The 27,465-nt window shown below is 43.7% G+C and overlaps 1 protein-coding gene across 4 annotated transcripts in view; it reads left to right on the top strand.

Moving 5' to 3' along the window:
• LOC115207911 (inositol 1,4,5-trisphosphate receptor type 1) overlaps positions 1-26,030 on the top strand; it is a 167,292-nt gene extending 141,262 nt beyond the window's left edge. For all 4 annotated transcript variants that reach the window (XM_029775475.1, XM_029775474.1, XM_029775476.1 and 1 more), the window contains 9 exons: positions 1,975-2,150; positions 3,006-3,170; positions 4,124-4,313; positions 4,739-4,834; positions 5,055-5,188; positions 11,496-11,661; positions 19,936-20,096; positions 24,795-24,956; positions 25,269-26,030. In XM_029775475.1, coding sequence (XP_029631335.1) covers positions 1,975-2,150; positions 3,006-3,170; positions 4,124-4,313; positions 4,739-4,834; positions 5,055-5,188; positions 11,496-11,661; positions 19,936-20,096; positions 24,795-24,956; positions 25,269-25,355 — 1,337 coding nt within the window. In that variant the 3' untranslated portion in view covers positions 25,356-26,030. The remainder of the gene's footprint in view (positions 1-1,974; positions 2,151-3,005; positions 3,171-4,123; positions 4,314-4,738; positions 4,835-5,054; positions 5,189-11,495; positions 11,662-19,935; positions 20,097-24,794; positions 24,957-25,268) is intronic.
• Positions 26,031-27,465: the final 1,435 nt, after the last annotated feature.

Below are 27,465 nucleotides of genomic sequence, written 5' to 3'. Positions count from 1 at the left end.
AAAGGTCAGGGAAAAGCCTCTTGGTCTTAATGTGCACGGTCATTTTCATTCTCAAGTGCCTTTCAGTATAACTATGAGGTAGCGTTATTGCATTATTTATTACATCATTCTTATGTGGCGAGATTGTTGTTTGTAAATGGGGATTGTAGGCTGACAAGGTAGGTGTTTAGTGTGTGTGTCTTTGTAAGTGAATGCTTAATGGCCCAGTGTACTCAAAATTCATTTTTCCTGTGTTTTGTATCATACATCATTGTACAACCAGTGTTGGCAAAACATTTTCAGTGCGATCCGCTATTGGCTCCTTGTTTTGTCGCTAGAAGTCAATAGGTGACGTTTTGTCAAGGCCGCGACAACGTCACGGCACCAATTGACCAAAATTGCGTTTTCACCCCCTCTCACGCATCAAACCCCCTCCCCTTGTGCTTCTCTGCCTGTGTGTGCGCCGTTGCTGTGACTCATGTTGCACAAACAGCGTCTCCTATTCTCGTTTGCGGAAGAATTAAGTGGGAAAAGTTGCTAAATGCTATCAAAACCATAGAATCTCTCGGTGTCCAAACTCCCCAAAAGCAGCCTGAAAAGTAGCTGAAATTATCACTAGAATCTTTTACCAATAAAAGTTGCTGGAGGGGTCTGAAAACTCGCTAAATATAGCAACAGTTGCTACGTTAATAGACCAATAACAAAGAGTTCCAAAACTCTCTGCTAATAACAGCTATTTTTCAGGTTACATATCCCTCCCATTAGGCCCCGCCAAGTAGATCTCTCACTCTGTTCTAGCTAAAAAGCTATTTATTTTTCTATTTGACAATTTGTGAAGTCCTCAAAGCATATTGCATGTAACCCACTAAATAGATTTAGAACCACGGAGAGTTACTGAAAGTTGCAAAGAAAACAGAAGCTCCTGCATCTATTCCAGCACCATTTCAACTTCAACATTTCAACATCATATATCACCTATGTTAAGTCTTATACAGTGACAACTAAAAGATACCAAAAAAATGTAGTCCAATCAAAGTAAGCTAAATATGTGGCTGTCCATGGTTCTGTATTGTGTGCGTGTGTGTGTGCGTGCAAGTAGAAAAAGCATGTTGACTCACCCAACTTGTAGAGAAACTCCGATGCCATCCTCCTCTCTTTAATGTTGACGAAACGGTCTATGTTATACAGTATACGCTTTTTATTTTTTGTTGTCCTAGGCTACCTGGCTATGCTTTCTCGCTAGGCTAACTTCCTTTCATGGGCAACACTAGCTAGTTAACATTAGCCTTCTACATCTAGTTACATATTGAACTTCCATCCTCTCAGTCCAGGGGCACAATGTATGAATTTATGGTTGGATCAGAATCGCCGTTATAATCAATGACCAGTATGGAGAATTAAGTAAAAGTCCAAATCCCTATCTCCATCCATGGTTAATTTAGGAATGGGACAATTTTAGCTAGCTAGCTACCGGAGGACAACAACAAAATGAGATGCAACAATTCAAGTTGTTTCTGTCAATGACGTAGTTCTCTCTCGACGCGATGTGATAGGAGTGAAGCCAAATGTTTCTCTTTTCACTTTTTTGGGGGGTGTGCCAGGACCATTCGGTTGCGCTCACTCAGTTTAGCTCAATGTTGATTGCCGCTATATTTTATACTCTTTTTTTTTTATCAAGGGATGCCAAATGCTCGCTGGCTTCCCTTTCATTCAATGCTACAGGCAGCAATAATGTCATACTCTTTTTGACCAGACAGCATCAGACAGATGGCCTACACATACAGAGACAGAGGGGCAATGTTGTGTGCTTTCTCCAGTGAGATACATTCAGCCTCTTGTGAATTGAAGGAAAATTATGAAAACACAGACAAAAGATACATTATTTCCAATTTTCTTTCTTTTTTTTTTCTTTTTTTGGGATGCCTGGCCTTCGCATCCATGAATACATTCACTGGCATGTGTGTGTTTGCTTATGTTTCTTTGTGTCCTCGGCAGGTACCCTGGAGCCCCACCTGTCTGCCCTGCTGTGGGTGGGCATGTTGGCATTGTTGGCCATCGTGGTGGCCATGCCCCAGCCCCTGGGGGTCCGAACCCTCATCATCGCCACCATCCTCCGCCTCATCTTCTCCGTGGGCCTGCAGCCCACCCTGTTCCTGCTGGGAGCATTCAACGTATGTCTGCATGGGGAAACGTGTGACTGACTTATTGTATCATAAGTCACACACTTCATCTTTTTTTCCGTGTGCTCCAATGGGAATGCCCTTGCTAGTCTTCAGTAGCCACCCCCCTCTCCTCCATACCCCCAGCAACACTTACTCCCTTCACACCTCACTCAACAGCCCATACCCACCCTTCTGCCCACTACCCACATACCTTGTCCACGTGCCCCCTCCATGCAGACCTCTCTCCAGTGCTCAGTCTGCCTGTGGTGTCACTCCCTGGCGTGGATCGCTCACTGGCCTGGCATGGCTTGAGTGTTTGGTCGGTCAGCAGAGAAATGCAGCCACCAAAAATTCCCTGGAACTGCCCCTTTCACACGTCCTGCTCCCCTTGTGTCCTCAAATGGGCTCTTCTGCCTTCCTCTCCTCCCTCTGTCTGTCTCCCTCGCTCCCTGTAGTTGGGAGACAGCTACCCCACACTCATCTACTGAACCCCAGTATTACTAAAACTTACTCTACTAAGAACAATCCAATGCTAATCCATGAAATGCCTGTCCTATAGTATCACGTTGTGTCTTATGGACATCGTGGATCATCATGCAAGGAGAATATTGACAATTTATGTAGAGAGAGACCTACAATATTCTAAGCCTTGTTTTATAAGACATAATGAAGGCTTATACATGCTTACAACAAGTTCTAAAGCATTATGGCTGGATACTTTAAGTAAAGTGTTACCTCCCATTCCATTAATGGTGAGGTCTCACTTGTGAAAGAGGTCTTCTGACCTCAATGTGGGATTTCCTGATTTAAATAAAGGTTCGATAAAATAATGATAATAAATATGAATCTATCCTGTCCCTGCAGGTGTGTAATAAGACCATCTTCCTGATGAGTTTTGTGGGGAACAGAGGGACGTTCACACGGGGCTACAAGGCCATGATTCTGGACGTTGAGTTCCTCTACCACCTTATGTACCTCATCATCTGTAGCCTGGGGGTCTTTGTCCATGTCTTCTTCTACAGCCTACTGGTGAGCACATCTATAAATGTACATATATATTCTGTATATTAATATATATGGCTGATGGTGAGCACACAGTTACACTTAATAGGAAGCTGTCCAGGGGCATTAGCGTATGTTCTGGTACAGTCTCAGGACTCGTACAATGTGTGCAAGCAGGCGCAAACACACACAGGGTATTTAAGGACAGTGGCTTTTAATGAACAGGACCTGGCTTAGGTTATGTTGTTGGGGAGTTGAGTGATGCTTGCTGGTGTTTTATGTGTCAGCCGTACTGCATGTGCCAGTCTGGATGTTTTCCATTCAGTAACTAACTCTGAGGCCCAGGGGCTTTTAATTTTTTTATTTAACTTTTATTTAACTAGGCAAGACAGTTAAGAACAAATTCGTATTTACAATGACGGTCTACCCCGGCCAAACCCTCCCCTAACCCGGACGACGCTGGGCCAATTGTGCGCCGCCCTATGGGACTCCAGATCATGGCCGGTTGTGATAAAGCCCGGGATCGAACTCGGGTCTGTAGTGATGCCTCTAGCACTGCAATGCAGTGCCTTAGACGGCTGCGCCACTCAGGATGCAGAAAATGTCCATGTGAATGACAGGATATACTGCTGAAAAGTTATGTAAGTCCTATCATAGAGAAAATGGCTAGGAATCTGCTCAGGAAAAAAGAACAGCTATGAAAGAAGATGTGTAAAAAGAGGAAATTATTTATCCAAATGATTCTGTTTTTGGACAAATGTATCAATCCCTCTTACACACACACACACACACACACACACACACACACTTTATCTTTCTAAACCAGAATATATTTATCTGAATCCATTTATCGAGGTCACAAAAAAGTATAATTCCAAACAGATATTGAACAAATAATAATTCCTAAATGCTTCCATGCTGTTTCTGTATTAGGTCTAACTATAACTCTGTGTTAACTCTGTATTGTGTTTCTCGTGCAGCTCTTTGACCTGGTGTACAGGGAGGAGACTCTACTGAACGTGATAAAGAGTGTGACCCGTAACGGTCGCTCCATCGTACTGACAGCAGTGCTGGCTCTCATCCTGGTCTACCTGTTCTCCATCGTGGGGTACATCTTCTTCAAGGATGACTTCATCCTGGAGGTGGATCGCATCCCCAACACCACCCTGGGTGAGGACAAGGACCAGACCATAGAAAAATAATTACTTTTTGCTTTACTGCCATGGGGACACACAATATGGCAGCCAGTCCACCCATTATGGCATAATTAATCTGAATGGTGATGCCCGTTCCATTCCTTCCAATTCTATAGAGGAGACCAGGGATGTTTATTAGCCTGGTCCTAGATCTGTTTGGGCCGTCTTGCCAACTCCTCAACTCCAAAGGAGTTGGCAAAACAGCGAAAACAGATCTGGGACCAGGCTAGACTTTTATGGTCTGTTGATAGGAGTTGCACAACAACCAAACATCCCTCACACCCTGGAAAGCCATGACCGTACAGGGACAAGGAAAACAATATAATAGTGTTATCTGGAGGTGTTGTTCATCTAGTTGCCATTAACACATGTTGCTACCTAACCTGATGTCTTCTATAGAGAACGGAGCCAGTGTGGCCAATGAGCTGGTGTCTGCTGGGATGTGTCAGTCTGAGACTGGAGAGAACAACTGCACCACAGAGCTCCAAGTGGAAGGTACAGTACAATACAGTAAAACTATATACAATAATAATAACCTATGACTTATACAGTGTAAGGTGAAAGGGCAATTAGATATGTTCTGCCTGACTGTGCAAAAGTTCTAGTCAACCAAAATAATTTCTAAAAGGCCTTTATCAGATTATTGGCACGCGATCATAATCAAGGTGCTTATTATGTGTGTGTATTAACCCTCTTCCCTGTCTCTCTCCCTCAGACTTTGTGGAGGACATGGAGGATGGCAAGGAGCGTACGTGTGACTCACTGCTCATGTGTATCGTCACTGTGCTGAGCCACGGCCTGAGGAGTGGAGGGGGGGTTGGAGACGTCCTGAGAAAGCCCTCCAAAGAGGTAAACACACAGACCAGACACCAGACACGGGGGGGGGGGGGGGGGGGGGGGATTCAGAACCGAGATATACAGTACCAGTCAAAAGTTTGGACACACCTACTCATTCAAAGGTTTTTCTTTATTTTTATTAAGAAGGAAAGAAATTATTTTAAGAAGGCACACCTGTTAATTGTGACTAACTCATGAAGCTGGTTGAGAGAATACCAAGAGTGTGCAAAGCTGTCATCAAGGCAAAGGCTGACTACTTTGTAGAATCTAAAATCTATTTTGATTTAACACTTTTTTTGGTTACTACATGATTCCATATGTGCTATTTCATAGTTTTGATGTCTTCACTATTATTCTACAATGTAGAAAATAGTCAAAATAAAGAAAAACCCTTGAATGAGTAGGTGGCCCAAACTTTTGACTGGTGCTGTACGTGCATGTAAATGGAACTTAATTCCCTTTTCACACACTTTCCTCTGTGCGCATTCTGACCTTGAATTTAAGCATGGGGAAATGCATGTGCCAGCAATCTATGCATTTGGGGTGGAGATCACAGAAATGTAGGTGTGTCTACAGATATGCGTATTCTGACCTTGATTTAATTTCTTCATAAATACATCACGTTTTTGCACGAGGAAACCATGAATAAGGTCTAGCAAACCTGTCGGTTCCAAGTGGAAAAACATCTACTTCATTTTTCCCCATACAAATAACACCATTCTTCATGCACTGTAATTTATAAATTGATAAGTTAATGATTGATAAGAGCTAGGTAAATGGGTAATTCGTTTGGAGAAGGGGATTGTAAATAAACAGAAATGTTTCAGATTATTTTTCCTTATGTACACTCGAGATGAACGTGAAACCAATCATATGGCAGCAAACTGAAAAACATAGCAACATGACACGTATTTCCGCAGTAACTGTTTGAACATGACACATGCTGCAATACTTGGCCATTGTCATCACACAATTCCTTAGTCAGTGCAGGCAGTAGGGCTATACTATTGTACTGTCCTCCCTATTATAATTCTATGTACACCAGTCTTTCAACATTAGAATTGGTTGAAGAACTCGATGTTACAATTTTCATGTGTAAAGCTCTCAACCTGATTTTTTTTTTTCATAAAGTAGCTTAGGGTTCTTAAACTTCCCTAAGTGTACATATTGTGAAATATCAGAATGCTTTTTAATCTAAGCATGGCTTATGAAACAGAGACGAATATGCTTATGTTTTGATGGCTATCTTTCACTGATCTCCATTCTGAACGCATTCTCCATAGGCTACATTCTAATGTTGCGCCAATCAAATTAAAGGTACACAGTAAACCTGATCAAATTGGTAGGCCACCCAGTGGGTGTGTTTTCTGGGATTGAAGAGTAGGATAGCTAAATAAGAGGGAGGACCTGATCATAGACCAGCACTCCTACTTTGAGATGCTTTGTGAATGTCCAGACCCAGTTAGACTATAGAGCTCAGTATCTTCTGTAGGGTTAAGCTGATGTTTATAGCAAAATGCTGTATGTTCTGTATTGAAGCTGGTGAGTCATGTCATTATCGTCATTACCAACACAATGTGTTTTCTGAAGCCAGTTAGATAAGAACCATTAAAGTGCTGCTGGTATATAGACTGGAGTGGCTGCGTAACCGGATTCTCTGGACGCCTCTTCCTGTAGCTAAACAACTGTACTTTCTGCACATGTGTTACTAGAGTAAAAGCATGTTGTACAAACTGATTGTGTGCTGTAACTATAAACGACATGATCGACATGTTGTACAAACTTCTTTGTCAGTATCTAGCTACAACATAGGTTACATCAATTGATGGGAAGTTACAGACCATATAAAACCAAGATCATGTCTTAAAATACATTCAACATAGGCTACCGGTAGACTGATTTATGCGTTATGTAACACGTGCAGAACTTGATACGGTTGTTTAGCTCTGGGGGAAGAGGCATTCTGAGGGGTGAAACGGGGCAGTTCGATACGGTAGGATGGAGGTAGACTCTGGGGGAGCCATCGGCAGTCATTTGCGGAGGTCATGGGCCTACCCCCACCCCCACATTGAGGTTTTGCAATAATTTCCTCAGAACCCCCTCCATCTGCTTGGCCTTCTTCCCTGTGTGGGAATCAGTAAGGTCTGGAAATAGCTTTTCTCTGAACTCTGTCAGACCAGGGCTGATGACATAGAACATCGTGGAGAAATGTCTGCTCCTGTCATAAACCGGTACACACACACTGGGTGCCTCCCAAGAAGGTCATTTGACCTGTAGCCTACATTTGAAATGAATGTCAGTTTGTTTTTGTTTCTTTAAAAAAAAAGCTTCATCCAGAAACTCTGGAAAACTTTAGAAAAGCTATAGATTTCAGAGGTTTTATGGTACAGAACATTTTAATATTTGCCTCTGGAGCTATAAAATGCTCGTTACGGTTCAAAAGAGGTGCTGGAAGAGAGAAGAGCCTTTGTTAGGTTACTGACATTATAGCCTGTTTGCGTAACTGTTTCTTGTTGTCGTAACAGTGTGGCATCTGGCCGCTTGCACTTGTGTTCTTATGTTTCACATCAACACACATGATACATGGCAGATTAGGCTATACCCCTGTTCATAACCAATGCTCCCATTCTGCCTTTATGTAAAAGCCTGGGCCATGTTCATTATAGGCACCAAATGGAAGAAACGGACTGAAACGAAGAGGGACTACCTGGACCTGTCTAATAACAGATTTCCACTTTCCATTGCAAAATGTTTTTAAACGTGTTCAGTTGTGTACTCAAATGAACACAACCCGGGCCATCACTATAGCCGTGTTGACATTGGCAGTTTGAAGTGACTAAAATCCCATTTATTTGCATATCCTACTCAATTTTTACTTTTTTGCAGTCTGAATAGCCAAAAAGCACATGGAATCGAATATTTCAAGCCACATATCAAACCACCTTCGTAGGTGGTTTGACGTCAGATACAAATCTGATTCTTGGCGATGTGACTTGTGTCTGAACAGTCACATCTGATGTATCTGCCCTCAAGTGGTTTTTAGATTGTTGTTTGGCATTATGTTGTTGCTAGCTAGTTACTCTGTTGACAGTTTGACAAGAACATGTGGTAGCTAATTAGCTTGTTAATTGTTTACAAACAAATTAGTGAATGTTCTAGAAAGCTGAACAGCTACCTAATTAGCTAACTTAGTTGACTGCCTTGGCTAGCCAAAAAGGATTTGATTTGAAAGTTGGATCACCTTATCCTTTGAGACTTTAAAAGTGTTCTTACACTAGGATTTTGAACATTCAAAGCAACTGGGATACATCCATGGCAGGCATTGTCACCTTAGCTTGCTACATAACTTCTGAGTGATAGGAAGCCTGAGCACCACCACCAATCAGCCTACACCACTGTGTACACACCAGTCATTACTATGACAACTAGCGTAGCCATGTCAGAAAATGAATGCTGTCTGAACACGCACACATCCGGTTTGGTCACTTGTCTCTTGCTGTTTGGACAGTCAGTATTCCAAAATGGATTTGAAAAATCAAACAGATTTGACCATTAAGTCCTGCACTGTGAACAAGGCTTATGGGGTCACTCTTTCTGAACTAGGTCACTTCATCATATGTCAGCCCAGTATGATACATGCCAGGGTTGGGCCCCACTTTCACTGTCTAACATTTTGGCTTTACTCTGACCTTATTGTGCTATGGGTTATATGTGTCATTTCTTTGTGTTATATTGTGTTAAATCTTATATGTGGTTAATCCACATGTGGGCAATGCCATCCTGAAGGGTCACAGTACGTCCAGTCCAGCACTTACACAGCTAAATCATCTAATACTGGTTTACATTGATTTAAATTGACCTTGATTATTTTATTGTATTCAAGCAGTTAAATACATTTTTATAGGTTGAGCTGTTAGTGGGCTGGACCAAAAACCTGTTGCTCATCCCTGGTTTAGTCTGTACACCCGCACTGTGTCACTTTCTACTCCAACTAACAAAAATAATTGTTATAGCGTGGTACAGTTAGGGCTGTTGCGGTGACCGTATTATCGCCACAGTGGCGGTCACCAGTAATGAAGGCAGTCAAATTACACATACCCATTTAGTCACGGTAATTAGGCTTCTCCAAGCTCTGATGCTGCTGCTGCTCATTTGTAGCCTACCAAACTTGCTAACTGCCTGGTACTCAGTACTCTATTGTCCCTCTAATCACTCGGACATCAATGCAAATCTAATCAAACACTTCATGAGAGCCCATGAGCTCATGTTGCGCAACATTTCTATAGGCTATGCAATTGCGTGAGAAAACAGAGTGATGGCCTCTACTAAAAAGAGGAGGGTCCAATCAGCTTTCTATTGGCTAGGCCTACTATATTTATTTCTCAATTTTCCTAATATTAAGCACATTGCTTCTCTTTACAACAGGAGTATAGCCTACCTGGCTGGGATGAAAATGAACCACATGAAAAGCGTCCTCCATTTGCTATTTATGTGCATAGATGACGTATTTTTTTCCGCTGCCCCTGTTTCAATATAGGTGCATGATAATGGTCCATTCTAAATCAAAACAAATGTTGTATATTTAGTGTATGTAAAGACAAGATTACATCAAGAATAGTCTGATAGGTGACAATATTCGCCTATTAATTGTGAATGATATATTATCACTTGCCAGCATAAGAAACAATGCCTTTTTTTGCGACTTTTTCTAATCATAGTCGCACAAATCATGTAGCCTAGCCCAAACGCCTATAAGTTTTGATAAGGTTTGGCCAAATAACTTCAATTAAGCACATCAATCCGCTTTACAAGGGGTGTAGAGCCTAACTAGCATACATAAGTAGCGCGTGAGTTTCAAGTTTGGGGAAGATCATTTTCACCATAAAAATGCACCTTTTTATAATTAAAGCGTTACATGCATAATTGCATTTGCGGTCCCTTTTGATCATGGTATTTTCCGCCAATGGAACATTCGCGCTTATAGCCTACTACCATGTGCGCATTGCTACGCTTATAATGTGAAGAAATAGCCTAATAGTTTATGAACATTTTGAGCTAAATGTTCTGATCTGTTGCGTCAGCCACATTGAGTAAAAAAGTTTTTGTTGATGCTAGTGGTTGTATTAATTTGGGATCTATCGCATCCCACAACTGTCCCAGACTATGTTTGGAATATTTATTTCTCACACAGAATAGAATAGGTCAACGTTTGTACTATGGGGATAGTAGATTGACATAGGCTAGTGCTTTTGCTGTTCGTTAGGCCTACTCATCAAAGTAAATGTGGACAGTTCTCCCAATATCTTCAATTTGCATCCCCGATGTGTCTGTCTTCACTTGTAGCCTTTGAGAAAGACCCAATTACGTGATGGAGAGCCATGTGAGTGAGAGGTGATTCGGAGAGCACAGTACTCAGCGAGAAGGGCACATCGACTACAGGCCGCAAACGGCATGGATTTTTTTAAGCTGCATTACGGCTACACAAAGGGGATGCTGCTGGTTTTTGAGGCATTATCAAGTGCTTCTCAAATTGTAAATGAGAGACTGATGAAGTGTCTACAGCCTGCACAAAAAAACATTTTTCAAATCATCATTAGTCACATCACGCAGCCTTACAATGTATTAAAAATCTAAACATATAGCCCAACGTATGTAGAACAACTAAAGTTACATTAATAACTCTAAATTAGGAATATAGGAACACCTATTTATTTGTTAACGCTCAACACAGAATAGCCATATGTGCGCACTCCCTCAAATCGTTTGGAGAAAATCTCCTCCAGATTTTATTCAGCTTTGTTCAATTGTGTTCTTCATACTATAAAATAATGCCACAGAATTCTAAGCAAATCTTGTCTGCTAAATGAACTAGTGTAGCCCACAGCCATGTGGCATAGCCAGATCAGGACCTAACATAAGGAAAACTCAGAGTATGCTATTCTGTTCTTCTGAAATAGACTACTTTTTCTTCATATCATGTTTCTTTAGACCTGTCTAAAATAAATAATGGATTTATTGTGCAGGTGTAGGCTGTATTACATGGATTTATTAGACTTTTAAATATGTAGATGTTCCAAAGGTCTGCATCAGTGGCTTGTAGGCTATGTGTGGAAGTCAGGAGATGCTAAATGTGTTTTGTTAATTAACGGTCAATTACCGTGAGACCGACTAGTTATTTGCTTGACAATCACCGGCTGATGAAATTTCGTGACCGCCACAGCCCTTGTACAGTATATGTCGTGACCTGGTGTTTATAATGCTTCCTAACATGTATTATAAGTTATAACCTCTCCCTCCAATCCCCCCTCTCTCTTTCTAGGAGCCTCTCTTTGCGGCCAGGGTGATTTACGACCTGCTCTTCTTCTTCATGGTCATCATCATTGTCCTCAACCTCATCTTCGGAGTCATCATCGATACCTTTGCAGACCTGAGGAGTGAGAAACAGAAGAAGGAAGAGGTCTTGAAGACCACCTGCTTCATCTGTGGTGAGACATAGCTGCACTGTCTCTAGCCTGTGAAGAACAGAACTACTAGTCATTTTACTGGGGTAGACATTTAGTCTGAATAGTTTGTTTTCAGTTTGTTAGTAGAAAAGTGACAGATTCGTGCAGAATTGAGTTCTACTTTACAAGATAATCTTAAATGGCTGCTTTTTTTCTATTTCTAAATAAACTACATGGTGTCACGGTGGTTGAGCATGACCGGAGTGTGTAGGTAGTGCAGACACACATATATACACATACATACATACACACACACACACACACACACACACACACACACACACACACACACACACACACACACACACCCTCATGAGTAAGCACAAGTTCTGCAGACACGTCCTTAGCTTGACCTTCCTGTATGAATGTTAGTTTACTGCATGCATCACCTCTCTACTCCCTCTTTCTCTAGAAGACTGAGTCATGGAGGATTCCTGCCTGCCCATCATGCATGTATTCTTTCTCAGGCAGTCAAGTAGTGGGGCCAAGTGGGCAGCAGATATAATTAGTCCAGGGCCAGTTCTCACACAGTATGATCTTGGATCAGTTTTCCAGGCACAGGCCCTGGTCTGTTTCTGAGCTGTATGTATGTGGAGCTGGTCTATGACTCACACGCGTTAGATGAGGCCTACCAGAGAGGTTCACCATCACCATGGTTTCCTGGGGGGAACGGAGACAAAGAAGAGACGGGAGAGAGATTAGAAAGATGGTATCCCATCACAGTGCGCGAGGTGGTTCCTCAAGCCATTGACCTGGTCCTCCTCTCAGCCGCTGAAGTAACAGTCAGACTTGCCTTTTGTTCCTCTTCCAGTATACAGTATGTCCATGAATAGAATCCCTATTCATTACTTCAATGACAATACACCTACTGTAGTAGCAGGACCTAAATAGGTGTCGGAGGATTTTGGCCTAGTTAGATCAAATCTAAAATGACAACACTTTCCCACGCATTCCCTAAATTCACATGATAATTTTCATATTTTGGAGATTCTGGGAATATGGCCAGTCTGTCCAGGAAGACTAATGTTGTTTAGTCATCAGACTGAGAGAGGGTTCTTTGTTCACAGGAAAGGTCAAAATGCTTCTGCCAGATGCTTGTTAAACACAACACTATATCACAGGATTGAAAGTGCTCCTCTGCTTTCAGGAAGTCACATTTTCCTTTTCTTGGAAGGTCGACAATGGCTTACCCTCGATGAATTGATTTACGATCTTTATCGCAACCCGAACCCTATAGAATAACTATCTTCAAAGTAATAACTCGGCACGTCGGGTTTGAAATGAAAGCTTCTTTTAGTAATACTACTCGTTCACGTTACATTTAGCAACTTTAGATTCTACGAAGCAATAAAGAAAGTTGCTAGCGAAAGTCAGGATAATCACTTGTCATTTGTACATAACTGGCGCATTCTCTTTCTACTTCCTGTCGCAAGGCATTCTGGAACTTGCAGTCAAAAGAAAGAAAATATCTGTAGATACAGCTCAATGAATTAACTGTAAACATTAACTCTGTAACCCATTAAAGTTACAACATCCTCCCCCCGATGAACAAGTGTTCATCTAAATCTTTAAGCAGTATATCAACTGAATAGGTCTCCTCAACAAAGTCCCTGAAGCAGTACGAACTGAACATGACCTAACTAGGGCATCTCTGCCTGGAAACAGTTCCTCAATCTTTCCTAGTTTCCAGGTTTGTCTGGGTGTGTTATCTTCTCCATTGAGTACAACGTCACCCGCTTTCAGTGGGGTGGGCTGTGGTGTGTCACAGCGGTGTGCTGACTTTAGATCCAGCAAGTAGTCTCTTCGCCAACTGTTCCAGAAGCTGGTCACAAGTCTCTGCCTGTACTTCCATCTGGGTGTCATTTCCTCCTTGTTTAGCGTTGGGTGCTGAGTGTCAGCTGGAAATGGCTTGGGCGGCAAAGAGGTTAGTCTTTTACCCACCAGGAAGTGTGCTGGGGTCAGGGGTTGTGGTTCATCCACTTCATTGTGCACGAAGGTCAGAGGCCTAGAATTTAGGATAGCTTCAACTTCTGTCAGGACTGTGCACATCTCTTCAAAGTTGAGTGAAGCTCTCCCAAGAACCTTTCTTAGGCATGTTTTCACTGACCTGATTAGTCTTTCCCAGAATCCGCCCCACCATCGCTCGGCGTTGAACCTCCAGGTGATGCCGCTTTCTGAAAAGAACGCCAAGAGTTGGGGCTCTTCGATTGCCTTCCACAGCTCTTTCAAGTCCTGATCAGCTCTCTTGAACATTTTTGCCTGCGTATATTACCTTGCATAATCCTCTCCTTGAGATTAATCTTTTTAGAGCTAACAGGAATGTCTCTGTTGACTGATCTGAGACCAGTTCCAAATGCACTGCTCTGGTTACAGCACAAGTGAACAGTGCAATGTATGACTTTTTCGCAGGACTATTTTCTTTCACATAGAGCGGTCCTGCAAAATCTACACCTGTGACTTTGAATGGTGGGGATTCAGTTATTCTGTCTTTTGGTAAAGGCGCAGTGACCTGCTGTCCGGCCCTTGCCTTGAATCTCTTCACACTATACATCTTGCCACTGTGCTCTTGACTAGCTGCCTAGCATGCAAGATCCAGTATCGCTCTCTGATTTGTACTAGAGTGTCTCTTGCTCCAGAATGCATCACCTTCTCATGGTGGTACTGTATCAGCATTTCTGAGTATCTGTACTTGTTGGGCAGAACCCACGGGTGCTGCTCTCTGAATGTGAAGTTGGACTGTTGCAGTCTTCCTCCTACACTGAGTAGTTCGTGTTCGTCCAAGAATGGTTTCAGTTCTCTGATTTTACAGTCATTGTTTAGGCTTTTTCCTGCCTTCAGTAGTTTGATCTCCTGTCCGAAACTCTGTTGTGTTACCTTGATCTAGTACTTTTCTGCATCGAACAGTTCGTCAGCAGTCAGTTCACCTTGCATCTTTGTTTGTACGAGCATTGGCTATGAATCTCTTTATCTAGGTGGTGACTCTGAACACTCTTTTCAGTTTGCTGTACCTTTCAAGCTCCAACACAGGTTCAGTGCTGTCTATGCTGTTTGCTGCGAGTTGTACAGTAACCTGGTAAATACCGAACTTGAGTTCGGTATTTACCTCTTCTGGAACCTTGTTATCATCAGTCTCCTTGGACTGATTGGGTGATGTCAGAATTCTGGGTCCATTCCACCATAGCTGGCTCTGTGTCAAGTTTCGAACAGTTTGTCCTCTTGTAGGGCGGTTGGCTGGATTAGTTTTCCCTTCAATACGTGACCATGACTCTGGATTGGTAAAGGACTGGATCTCGGTCACTCTGTTCGCGACAAACTGTTTCCATTTCTGAGCTGAGCTGCAAATCCAATGCAGCAAGATCATCGAGTCTGTCCACATTTTGATCTGTTTTTCTTCCATTTTCAGTGTGGTCATCAGGTTGTTTTCTAGTCTCACTCCAATCCCAGCTCCTATGAGCTCCAGGCGTGGCAGCGTCATTTTCTTGAGTGGGGCTACCATGGACTTGGATGCGACTAGACTTGTCGTTGTTTCCCTGTCTTGTGATTCACCTTGCAAGTAAGTTACTGCACCGTAAGCCCTTTCACTTGTATCACAGAACACGTGTAGTTTCAGGGTGTGGCTGTTCTGTGGCCGCATGTCTGTTCTGTACCACCTTGGTATGGCGAGCTGGTGTAACTGGGGTAGTTCTGAACACCACTGTTGCCATTCTCGTGTCAGATCAGGTGGTAATTCTTCGTCCCAGCTGAGTCCCCTCTCCCACATTTCCTGGAACATGCACTTGATCCTGATGGTGAAGGGGGTCAGGAAACCAAGAGGGTCGAAGATACGTGCAGACGACTGCAGAACACTTCTCTTTGTGTTTTCCTTTTGCTTTAGAATGCTTAGTAGCGGCCTGAGGTCAAACACAAAGTCATCTGTTCCCGGTCTCCATACTAAACCTAAAACCTTCAGCACTACATTTACATTTTACATTTAAGTCATTTAGCAGACGCTCTTATCCAGAGCGACTTACAAATTGGTGCATTCACCTTATGATATCCAGTGGAACAGCCACTTTACAATAGTGCATCTAAATCTTTGGGGGGGGGGGTTAGAAGGATTACTTTATCCTATCCTAGGTATTCCTTAAAGAGGTGGGGTTTCAGGTGTCTCCGGAAGGTGGTGATTGACTCCGCTGTCCTGGCATCGTGAGGGAGCTTGTTCCACCATAGGGGTGCCAGAGCAGCGAACAGTTTTGACTGGGCTGAGCGGGAACTGTGCTTCCTCAGAGGTAGGGGGGCCAGCAGGCCAGCGGTGGATGAGTGCAGTGCCCTCGTTTGGGTGTAGGGACTGATCAGAGCCTGAAGGTACGGAGGTGCCGTTCCCCTCACGGCTCCGTAGGCAAGCACCATGGTCTTGTAGCGGATGCGAGCTTCAACTGGAAGCCAGTGGAGATAGCGGAGGAGCTGGTTGACGTGAGAGAACTTGGGAAGGTTGAACACCAGACGGGCTGCGGCGTTCTGGAGGAGTTGTAGGGGTTTAATGGCACAGGCAGGGAGCCCAGCCAACAGCGAGTTGCAGTAATCCAGATGGGAGATGACAAGTGCCTGGATTAGGACCTGCGCTGCTTCCTGTGTGAGGCAGGGTCGTACTCTGCGAATGTTGTAGAGCATGAATCTACAGGATCGGGTCACCGCCTTGATGTTAGTGGAGAACGACAGGGTGTTGTCCAGGGTCACGCCAAGGTTCTTAGCACTCTGGGAGGAGGACACAATGGAGTTGTCAACCGTGATGGTGAGATCATGGAACGGGCAGTCCTTCCCCGGGAGGAAAAGCAGCTCCGTCTTGCCGAGGTTCAGCTTGTGTTTCTAGCGTCAACGGGTGGTCAGTTGTCGTACTCTCCTCCCATTTTGTTTTCAGTTCAGGAGAGTTGGTCATCCACTTGCAGAGGTCCATGCCTGCAATCGACAGCATTCGCTTTGCAGTTGTTGTCACAAGGTAAGCCTCTTCAACATTGCGTGAACTTGCAATGAAGTCATCTACATAGTGACTCTTTCAATATCTCTACAACTTCTGGTTGTTCTGTTTCATATTGTTTCAGGTGCTTCCTGATTGTAGCTGCCAGCAAGAATGCACTTGGGGAAGCTCCAAATACCACTCTTTTCATCCTCAGCATGCGCAGCTCCTCTTCATTTTCTCCCCTTGGTGGGCCTGTGAGCCATAGGAATCGCACGGTGTCTCTGTCTCTCTCTGCTAGGGATATCTGCAGGAAAGCCTTCTTGATGTCTGCCATGAATGCGATCTCATGTAGTCTGAACCTTATCAGAACTCTGAGCAGATCCGGATTCAGGTTCGGTCCTGTGAGTAGACAGTCATTGAGGGATGGACAGCCATCTTCATGGGACGAGGCATCAAACACCGCTCTCAGTTTTGTCGTCACCTTATCTTCTCGGAGTACTGCATGGTGAGGTAAGTAGTATTTTAAGTTGTCTGCGCTTGATGCATTGTCCTTGGGCACGTCCTCTGCCATATCCTGTTGTAAGTAGTTCTCTACTACTTCATTGTATCTGCTGTACAACATTACACCCTTCTTCAGTCTTCAGACCTTCAAACCGTTTCTTGGCGATTCTATAGTTGTCTTGGAATTCTGGCATTTCTCGTGTCCATGGCAACTCCACATAGTATCTTCCATCTTTTGAAGGTGGTTGTTTCCTCGAACCTCAGTAGAGCCTCGTTTTCCTCTGGGTTCTGTGATTTCTCGCGTATAATACCCAGAGACTCAACCTCCCAGAATGCATGCAGTTGTTTGGAGACTAGTGTGTCTTCATCAAGTGAAATGAACATGCATGTTGCCTCGACGACACTTGACGTGGACACTGGTCCCTGCACCGACCATCCAAAGGTGCTCTCTAAAGCAACCAGCGTCTCCGTCAGTCGCTCCACTCTGACTGATACTATTTGCCAGTAGTAGTCTGTTCCTATCAGGACAGAGAGTTCAGGATCATTGTCATCTCCTGGAAAGTCTGCGAGCTGTAGTCCCTTTTCTATTGAGCTCATGTTGAATCTGTTCACCAGGAACCTCCATCACAGCTGTGCACACTTGTGGGGTTTCAATTGCCTCTATCTCTATTCTCTGCTGTTTGTCCCAGACATTCTCCAAGATGACTTTCACTGTGTTGCATTGAGACGTTGCTGGAGCAGAGGAGCCAAACGTGTGAAGAGTGAGTGCCTCTTGTCTGATTACTGGTAGCTTCAAGCCCTTCACAAGGTTTTCAAGTATGAAGCTTCTCTGACTGCCTCCATCTAGTAAGCAACGAGTTATCTTCCTCCCCGATGGGCCTTCTACCCATGCCTTTGCCGTTTGTAGCAACACAGTGTTCTCTCCATCTGGTTTCATCTTCACTGAATGGGGAATAACTGAGGAAACAACAGCATCTGCAGAACAGTAGGGGGTTGCACCTCACTCCTCTTACCGGTACACACAGCAATGTGATGTCTGCTTCCACATCTTTGACTTTACAGAATTTTGCTATGCGTTTCTGTCCTAAACATACAAAGCATCTTCCCATTTTCTTCAGTTTCTCTTTGCGTGTAGCAATATTGTGGTCAGGGCAGTTTTCTGATTTGTGGTCTGCACTGTCACAGAATAGACCGTTTTTGTTCCTTCTGTCTGGCTGTGTGCAGTGCCGCAACAGATGGCATGTTGGGTCTTTTTGTTTTAATTTCATTGGAGGAGCATGACTTGTTCCATGGTTTGCTCTCTTTCTGTTGGTTGCATGATCTTGTCATTTGTAGTGCTCTCTCCCTGCTCTGAACCTCCTTCTGTAGGAAACTGACGATCTCGAACACTTTCCAATCATCATCTGCTCCCCTCTGACGACTATAGTCAAGAGCTATGTACTCTGGAATCATCTGCAGTAAGATTGGGCATAGTAGGCTTCCATAGGTTTCTGACACTACACCCAGTGATTCCAAGCTCCTAATCTGAATTTCACATTCATCATATAGCTGCCTCAATGCATTTAGGTCAAGGGGATTTCTTCACACGAGTGAGATTCAGCAGCTTTGACATGTGAGTACTAATCACAAGATCTTTCCTTCCAAATCTGCTCTTGAGCAGAGTGATTGCATCATCATAGTTACTGTCTGTTAACATCAGTCCTGCTACTGCCTTTGCAGCTGGTCCAGTGAGATATGTTTTCAGATAGTTAAACTTCTCTCTATTACACAGTGAATCATTGTTGTAAATCGCGGTCTCATACTGGCTCCAAAACTGCTGCCACATACTGACATAGAATTTCTCAATAATCAACTTTGGTAGCCTTACTGATTGTCATGTCTATGATCTGTTTGAGTTAGCGTCACTCGCCCGTGCTGGTAGTGGATTGAGGTCCTGTTTTTTCTTTATCACTCATTGTGCACGGCTCTTGAGCATGATAACGCGCTCTTTGTAATCCTCTGTGCATGCAATCTCTGCCTCCAATCCATCCAATGGCATTAACTGTTCAATTCCATGATCAAGTTCAAACAAGCTGTCCTCCTTAGCTGACAGCAATTCCAACAACGTACTCAAGTGATTGGTATCTGAATTTGACTGGGTTATTTCCACGTCAATCTGATTCAAAAATCCGTGTTGTGGCACCTCGAATGGTACCCCGCTTTCGTCTCATTCTTTCTGCTTCATGCCGACGTTCCTCCTCAGCCATTTCAACTGCTTCATCCCTACAATCTTCGTCGCAGCTCATACTTTTCCCGGGTTTCGGCACCAAAATATAGAATAACTATCTTCAAAGTAATAACTTGATGTCGGGTTTGAAATGAAAACTTATTTTAGTAATACTACTTGTTCACGTTACATTTAACATCTTTCTACAAAACAATAAAAGAAAGTTGCTAGCGAAAGTCAGGATAATCACTTGTCAATTGTACGTAACTGGCGCGTTCTATTTCTACTTCCCGTCGCAAGGAATTCTGGAACTTGCAGTCAAAAGCGTAATCCAATACTAACCAATACAACAAAATATGTATGTAGTTCTCTCAATCTCCAACACACAAATTCTAATACAATTACATATGTAAATAACTAAAGAAAATATCTGTAGATACAGCTCAATGAATTAACTGTAAACATTAACTCTGTAACCCATTAAAGTTACAACAAACCCCTAGTTTATCCTAGTATTCACTCCTAATATTCACCAGGTCCTCTGTCATATTGACCTAATTGACAGCATTCCTAAGTGTGTTTGTGTGTGTGCGCATGTTTTGTTTCCTCACAGGTCTGGAGAGAGACAAGTTTGACAACAAGACGGTGACATTTGAGGAGCACATCAAGGAGGAACACAACATGTGGCACTACCTGTTCTTCATAGTGCTGGTCAAGGTGAAGGACTCCACAGAGTACACTGGCCCCGAGAGCTACGTCGCAGAGATGATCAAGGTGACAGACATGCACGCACTCATAAACAAACACACACCAGGCCATTGCTGGCTCTGGACTCAAACCACAATGTCTAACAGGTCATTTGATACAGCATATAACCAGGCAGCCCCACTTAAACTTCTGGCGCCGACAGAGATGGCCGCCTCGCTTCGCGTTCCTAGGAAACTATGCAGTATTTTTGTTTTTTTTGTGTGTTATTTCTTACATTGTTACCCCAGGTAATCTTAGGTTTTATTACATACAGTCGGGAGGAACTATTGGATATAAGAGCAACGTCAACTCACCAACATTACGACCAGGAATACGGCTTTCGCGAAGCGGATCCTCTGTTTGGCCAACCACCCAGGACAATAGATCGGATCCCAGCCGGCGACCCAAAACAACGACGACGTAGAAGAAGAGGCAGACGGAGCGGTCTTCTGGTCAGGCTCCGTAGACGGGCACATCGCGCACCGCTCCCGAGCATACTACTCGCCAATGTCCAGTCTCTTGACAACAAGGTAGATGAAATCCGAGCAAGGGTAGCATTCCAGAGAGACATCCGAGACTGTAACGTTCTTTGTTTCACGGAAACATGGCTCACTCGAGACACGATATCTGAGTCGGTACAGCCACCTGGTTTCTTCACGCATCGGCCGACAGAAACAAGCATCTCTCTGGTAAGGAGGAGGGTGGGGGTGTATGCCTTATGATTAACGAGACGTGGTGTGATCATAACAACATACAGGAACTCAAGTCCTTTTGTTCACCTGACTCACAATCAAATGCCGACCGCGTTATCTACCAAGAGAATTCTCTTCGATCATAATCACAGTCGTGTAAATTCCCCCCCAAGCAGACACATCGACGGCCCTAAAAGAACTTCATTGGACTCTATGTAAACTGGAAACCACATATCCTGTATTTATTGTAGCCGGGGATTTTAACAAGGCTAATCTGAAAACAAAGCTCCCCAAATTCTATCAGCATATCGATTGTGCTACCAGGGCTGGCAAACCCTAGACCACTGTTATTCTAACTTCCGCGACGCATATAAGGCCCTCCCCCGCCCTCCCTTCGGAAAAGCTGACCACGACTCCAGTTTCTTGCTCCCAGCCTATAGACAGAAACTAAACCAGGAAGCTCCCGCCCTCAGGTCTGTTCAACGCTGGTCCGACCAATCGGATTCCACGCTTCAAGATTGCTTCGATCACGTGGACTGGGATATGTTCCGCATTGCGGCGAACAACAACATTAACGAATACGCTGATTCGGTGTGCGAGTTTATTAACAAGTGCATCGGCGATGTCGTACCCACAGCGTCTATTAAACCATTCCCAAACCAGAAACCGTGGATTGATGGCAGCATTCGCTCAAAACTGAACGCGCGAACCACTGTTTTTAATCAGGGCAAGGTGACCGGACACATGACCGAATACAAACAGTGTAGCTATTCCCTCCGCAAGGCAATCAAGCAAGCTAAGCGTCAGTACAGAGACAAAGTGGAGTCGCATTTCAACGGCTCAGACACGAGAGGTATGAGGCAGGGTCTACAGTCAATCACTGACTACAAAAGAAAAACCAGCCCCGTCGCAGATCACGATGCCTTGCTCCCAGACAGACTAAACAACTTTTTTGCTCGCTTTGAGGACAATACAGTGCCACTGACACGGCCCGCTACCAAAACCTGCGGGCTCTCCTTCACTGTAGCCAACGTGAGTAAAACATTTAAACGTGTTAACCCTCGCAAGGCTGCAGGCCCAGACGGCATTCCCGTCCTCAGAGCATGCGCAGACCAGCTGGCTGGTGTGTTTACAGACATATTCAATCAATCCTTATCCCAGTCTGCTGTCCCCACATGCTTCAAGAGGGCCCCCATTGTTCCTGTTCCCAAGAAAGCTAAGGTAACTGAGCTAAATGACTACCGCCCTGTAGCACTCACTTCCGTCATCATGAAGTGCTTTGAGAGACTAGTCAAGGACCATAATCATCTCCACCCTACCTGTCACCCTAGACCCACTCCAATTTGCTTACCGACCCAATAGGTCCACAGACGACGCAATCGCCATCACACTGCACTCTGCCCTAACCCATCTGGACAAGAGGAATACCTATGTAAGAATGCTGTTTATCGATTACAGCTCAGCATTTAACACCATAGTACCCTCCAAACTCGTCATTAAACTCGTGACCCTGGGTCTCAACCCTGCCCTGTGCAACTGGGCCTTGGACTTCCTGACGGGCAGCCCCCAGGTGGTGAGGGTAGGTAACAACATCTCCACCCTGCTGATCCTCAACACTGGGTCCCCACAAGGGTGCGTTCTCAGCCCTCTCCTGTACTCCCTGCTCACCCACGACTGCGTGGCCATGCACGCCTCCAACTCAATCATCAAGTCTGCAGACGACACTACAGTGGTAGGCTTAATTACCAACAACGACGAGACGGCCTACAGGGAGGAGGTGAGGGCCCTCGGAGTGTGGTGTCAGGAAAATAACCTCACACTCAATGTCAACGAAACAAAGGAGATAATCTTGGACTTCAGGAAACAGCAGAGGGAGCAGCCCCCTATCTACATTGACGGGACAGTGGTGGAGAGGGTGGAGAGTTTTAAGTTCCTCGGCGTACACATCTCAGACAAACTGAAATCGTCCACCCACACAGACAGCGTGGTGAAGAAGGCGCAGCAGCGCCTCTTCAACCTCAGGAGGCTGAAGAAATTTGGCTTGTCACCAAAAACACTCACAAACTTTTACAGATGCACAATCGAGAGCATCCTGTCGGGCTGTATCACCGCCTGGTACGGCAGCTGCTTCGCCCATAACCCGAAGGCTCTCCAGAGGGTAGTGAGGTCTGCACAACGCATCACCGGGTGCAAACTACCTGCCCTCCAGGACACCTACACCACCCGATGTCACAGGAAGGCCAAAAAGATCATCAAGGACAACAACCACCCGAGCCACTGCCTGTTCACCCCGCTATCATCCAGAAGGCGAGGTCAGTACAGGTGCATCAAAGCAGGGACCGAGAGACTGAAAAACAGCTTCTATCTCAAGGCCATCAGACTGTTAAACAGCCATCACTAACATTGAGTGGCTGCTGCCAACATACTGACTCAACAACAGCCACTTTAATAATGGAAAAATTTATGTAATCAATTTATCACTAGCCACTTATATATATATATATATATATATATATACTCATCTCATATGTATATACTGTATGCTATACCATCTACTGCATCTTGCCATCTTGATGTAATTAAATGTATCACTAGCCACTTTAAACAATGCCACTTTATATAATGTTTTCATACCCTACATTACTCATCTCATATGTATATACTGTACTCTATACCATCTACTGCATCTTGCCATCTTGATGTAATGTATCACTAGCCACTTTAAACAATGCCGCTTTATGTTTTCATACCCTACATTACTCATCTCATATGTATATACACTGTACCCTCTACTGCATCTTGCCTATGCCGTTCGACCATCACTCATTTATATATTTTTATGTACATATTCGTATTCATTCCTTTACACTTGTGTGTATAAGGTAGTTGTTGTGAAATTGTTAGGTTATATTACTTGTTAGAGATTACTGCATGGTCGGAACTAGAAGCACAAGCATTTCGCTACATTTGCATTAACACCTGCTAACCATGTGTATGTGACATAAATTTGATTTGATTTGACATGAGTGCATAGGGTACACTACAACATGCATCCTGTTCTGGGGGTAGACTGAAGTTTGCATGGTTAGGGTATACTGTATTAAAGTTGTGATATATAGAGTTGTTTGTTCAGGTAAATCCCTTGACTAGCTGCTGACCTTGGCCACCTGTATATTTATCCTCCTGATTCTCCTTTCAGCACCTAAATGCCTCCTCTGCTGACCTTGTGTGTACGTAGTTGTGTGTGTATATAGTGTGTACTGAGTCAGAGAAAAGAACGTCACACATACACACACGCCTCAACGTAGCTATTTGCCCTTCTGCCCTCAGCTGACAGAGATGGCACGTACACACTGAATGACACTGAGTGACTGAATGACACAAACACACTGGATGACAGACACACGTTTACATTTTAGTCACTTAGCAGACGCTCTTATCCAGAGCGACTTACAGGAGCTATTTAGGGTTAAGTGCCTTGCTCACGGGCACATTGGCAGATGTTTCACCTAGTCGGCTCAGGGATTCAAACCAGCAACCTTTCGGTTACTAGCCTAACACTGTTAACCGCTAGGCTACCTGCCACCATCTCACACACATTGATCTCACAGGATGAGACAAACAGAAATGCAGAGGGACAAGACTTAACATGAACTGTTGTCAAACCCCAAAACAGATTAAGCTGTGACAATGAAAACACTTGAAAGGGAATGGGGTTAATTATTGTATTCCTTTATGATAGACCTGAGATGCCAGTAGTCCGCTCTTAGAGAGTCATAGGTTTTACTGTTCGGTGTACATTGTTATTTTTGGTCGTCATACCGTACGGTTCAGTTTGGTGTCCTATTCAAATCAAAGTGTAGAACACAAATACAGTTCCATGGAGGATTCTGTTGCTAACCCTCAGCCTTTCTCTTATGTTTCAATGCCTTCAACGCATTTCTATGATTCAGAGACGTTGGGTTAAACATGGAAGACCCATGTCATTTGAATGCATTCAGTTGTGAAACTAAGAGCAACTTCTTATTTACAGGAGCACAACCTGGACTGGTTCCCGCGGATGCGTGCAATGTCGCTGGTGAGCAGTGATGCGGAGGGCGAGCAGAACGAGATCAGGAACCTGCAGGAGAAGCTGGAATCGGCCATGAGGCTGGTGTGTAACCTGTCTGGACAGCTCACGGAACTCAAGGAGCAGGTGAGTCTCATCTGCACAGAGACACACAGATCTGTCTCCCAACAGCTAATTGGCTTGGCATTCATGTAGATCTGAGATGACTGGATAGGTTACTATTGCTTATTAAACTGATCCAATCCTTCTATATTTACAAGTGCCTCTGGATAGGGGCCATTTTGAATTGACTAGAAGGCATGTTCGAATCTCACTGCTCCAGGCTTTTGAGTGGTTGTGGAGAAAGGTTTGTGGAGTTGGGGTTGGCTGTGATGGGTGGGGTGGGTTCCCAAAGTTCATAACCCTTGTCCCACCTCCTACCCCCAACCCCCTTGGCAGATGACGGAGCAGAGGAAACAGAAGCAGAGGATTGGGCTCCTGGGTCACCCCCCTCACATGAACGTCAACCCCCAACAGCCAGCCTGAGGAGGACCGTTGTGGAAACAACCACCACCTCCCAGGACCCTAACCCAGGACCACTCACACAAAGGAGAGACCGACCTTACAGTGTCTAAGAACTTATTTTTCTGACAATCTAAGAAGGGTACAGGAGTATGCCAAAGTTTATATGTACAGTAGTAGTGTCCCTGACACTACTATGGGCTTTATGTGTGTGAAGGGATTTATGTGTGACTGTGTGCAGAAGGCCTTAAAGGGCCAATCTGCAGTTGAAACAATATCAAAGCTGCCACCCCAACTCTGTTTTGGTAAAAAGCTGAGGGATACATGCGGTAAATAGGTCAATCAAGCTTGACCAAAACAATAGAAATGCCACTGAAACGCGTGGGGAAAAGATCCCAAATCCCCTCATTGCCTCAATCAAAATTAGCCTACATTTAAGCTATCGTTTATATGTGTATTTCACACCTATGTTTAGGTAAAAATCTGAGTATAATGCTTGTATGGCTGTCAACCCCAATACTTGTTTATGTCATTGTCTCGAATCAACTGCATTACAGTTAAAAAGGACTTTGACTACCACCACTGATTTATGTATGCTAGCTATGCTACCAGCTTATACTAATGGGAGTTAGCATTTAGCAGTAGCTTCTTCTAAACCTGGAAAGGGACAATTTCTAAATGTTATGAGGCGAAAACAGCCAAATATATCCAAATGGCACTTTAGTAAGCACATTGTGGGCCTGTTACAATACATAAATCATGACGGATTTGACGAATATCCACTTTGCTAGATCAGATTTGTTGGATTTGCGCCAATCCAGCATCCTTCTTCTATCCCCCACCATCTGCATTCCATTGACCTCTTTACTGCATCTATGGGCCTGGAGAAATGTAACCTCTCTTAAATTCATAGACAGAGCTATGGTTTCAAGGACTGACCATCCATCCATCAAATGTATAGTTTTAACCATGTTTTGAGCCTATACAGTGTTTGTTTACATTTACATTGTTTACAAACATTGGAGTAAAACAAGCTGATATTTTGGGTTCTGATGGGGTACGACAGTTGAACTAAGCTCATGAGGTATTTATAAGTCATATTCTTCAAAAATCAATGGGTTTATATCGTTAATATAGGAGTCCAAAAATGGATGTAGCAACTGCAGATTTCCCCTTTAATCAACACTAAGTTATGAAGTTAGTACACATTAGGAGATGGGGTGTATGCATGTCGTGTACTCAGTATGTACTGTGCATAGTGCACATGAGTTTGAGTGGGTGGATGGGGAATATATGGAGTGTGCCAGAGTGCCCTTGAACTTAAGAAGAAGGAACCAGTTATGTAAGTTTAGGTCGTAAAACGTACTAAAGTGAATATGCCTTAGGTTGTCATACTACCCTTAATGCCTTGTCCATCTTCCTCACCACTTGGAATGGGTGACAACGGTTCTCCTCTCCCATGGCCTTGATGTATTTGGTGAACTTGAAGTCTCAGACAATTACACAATAGGGCTCATGAGAGCACTGGGACACCCGTGTTGAAGGATGCTTTCCTCTTGTTTTGTATTTGAAACCTGGTGGGCAAACAATAATTAATATCTTATTTTTGTACGAGGTGCAATATGAATACTTTACAATATGCAACCACAAATTTGTTTTATTTGTACATAATGTCTGAGGGAGATGGAATTATTATTATTTTTTATATATAATAATGGCGGAATAGAGTTGTGATCACCTTTACGATTTTTCTTTTCAATATATTTAGACCAATGTTGTCCCATAAATGAGACAATTATATATGTTTGTCAAAAGACAACTCAACCCAAAATCCATTTGCACAGCATGGGTATTTTGCTAAAGCCAGGAGTGTTGGCTTTCAAACACTTTATATGAGTTTGTGTGCATATATACTATATATGTTTATATTTTCTTATATTTGGATTTGAAGGTATCTGAACATTCCAGGAAGCTTTAAGAAGGAGGCATCTGTTTGAGGTCATGTATTTGTGATGTCTTGTCCTCAGGCTCCTGAAGTGTATTTTCCTGTTTGTACTGTGTGTATGTCCCCTGTAGATGGTTCTTGTGAACACTGGTATGTACTTGAGCACTATGAGGGGGGTACACTCCCATA

This window comes from Salmo trutta, chromosome 14, assembly GCF_901001165.1.
Source record: "Salmo trutta chromosome 14, fSalTru1.1, whole genome shotgun sequence".
NCBI lineage: Eukaryota > Metazoa > Chordata > Actinopteri > Salmoniformes > Salmonidae > Salmo > Salmo trutta.
This window is presented reverse-complemented; position numbering and strand designations above follow the sequence as displayed.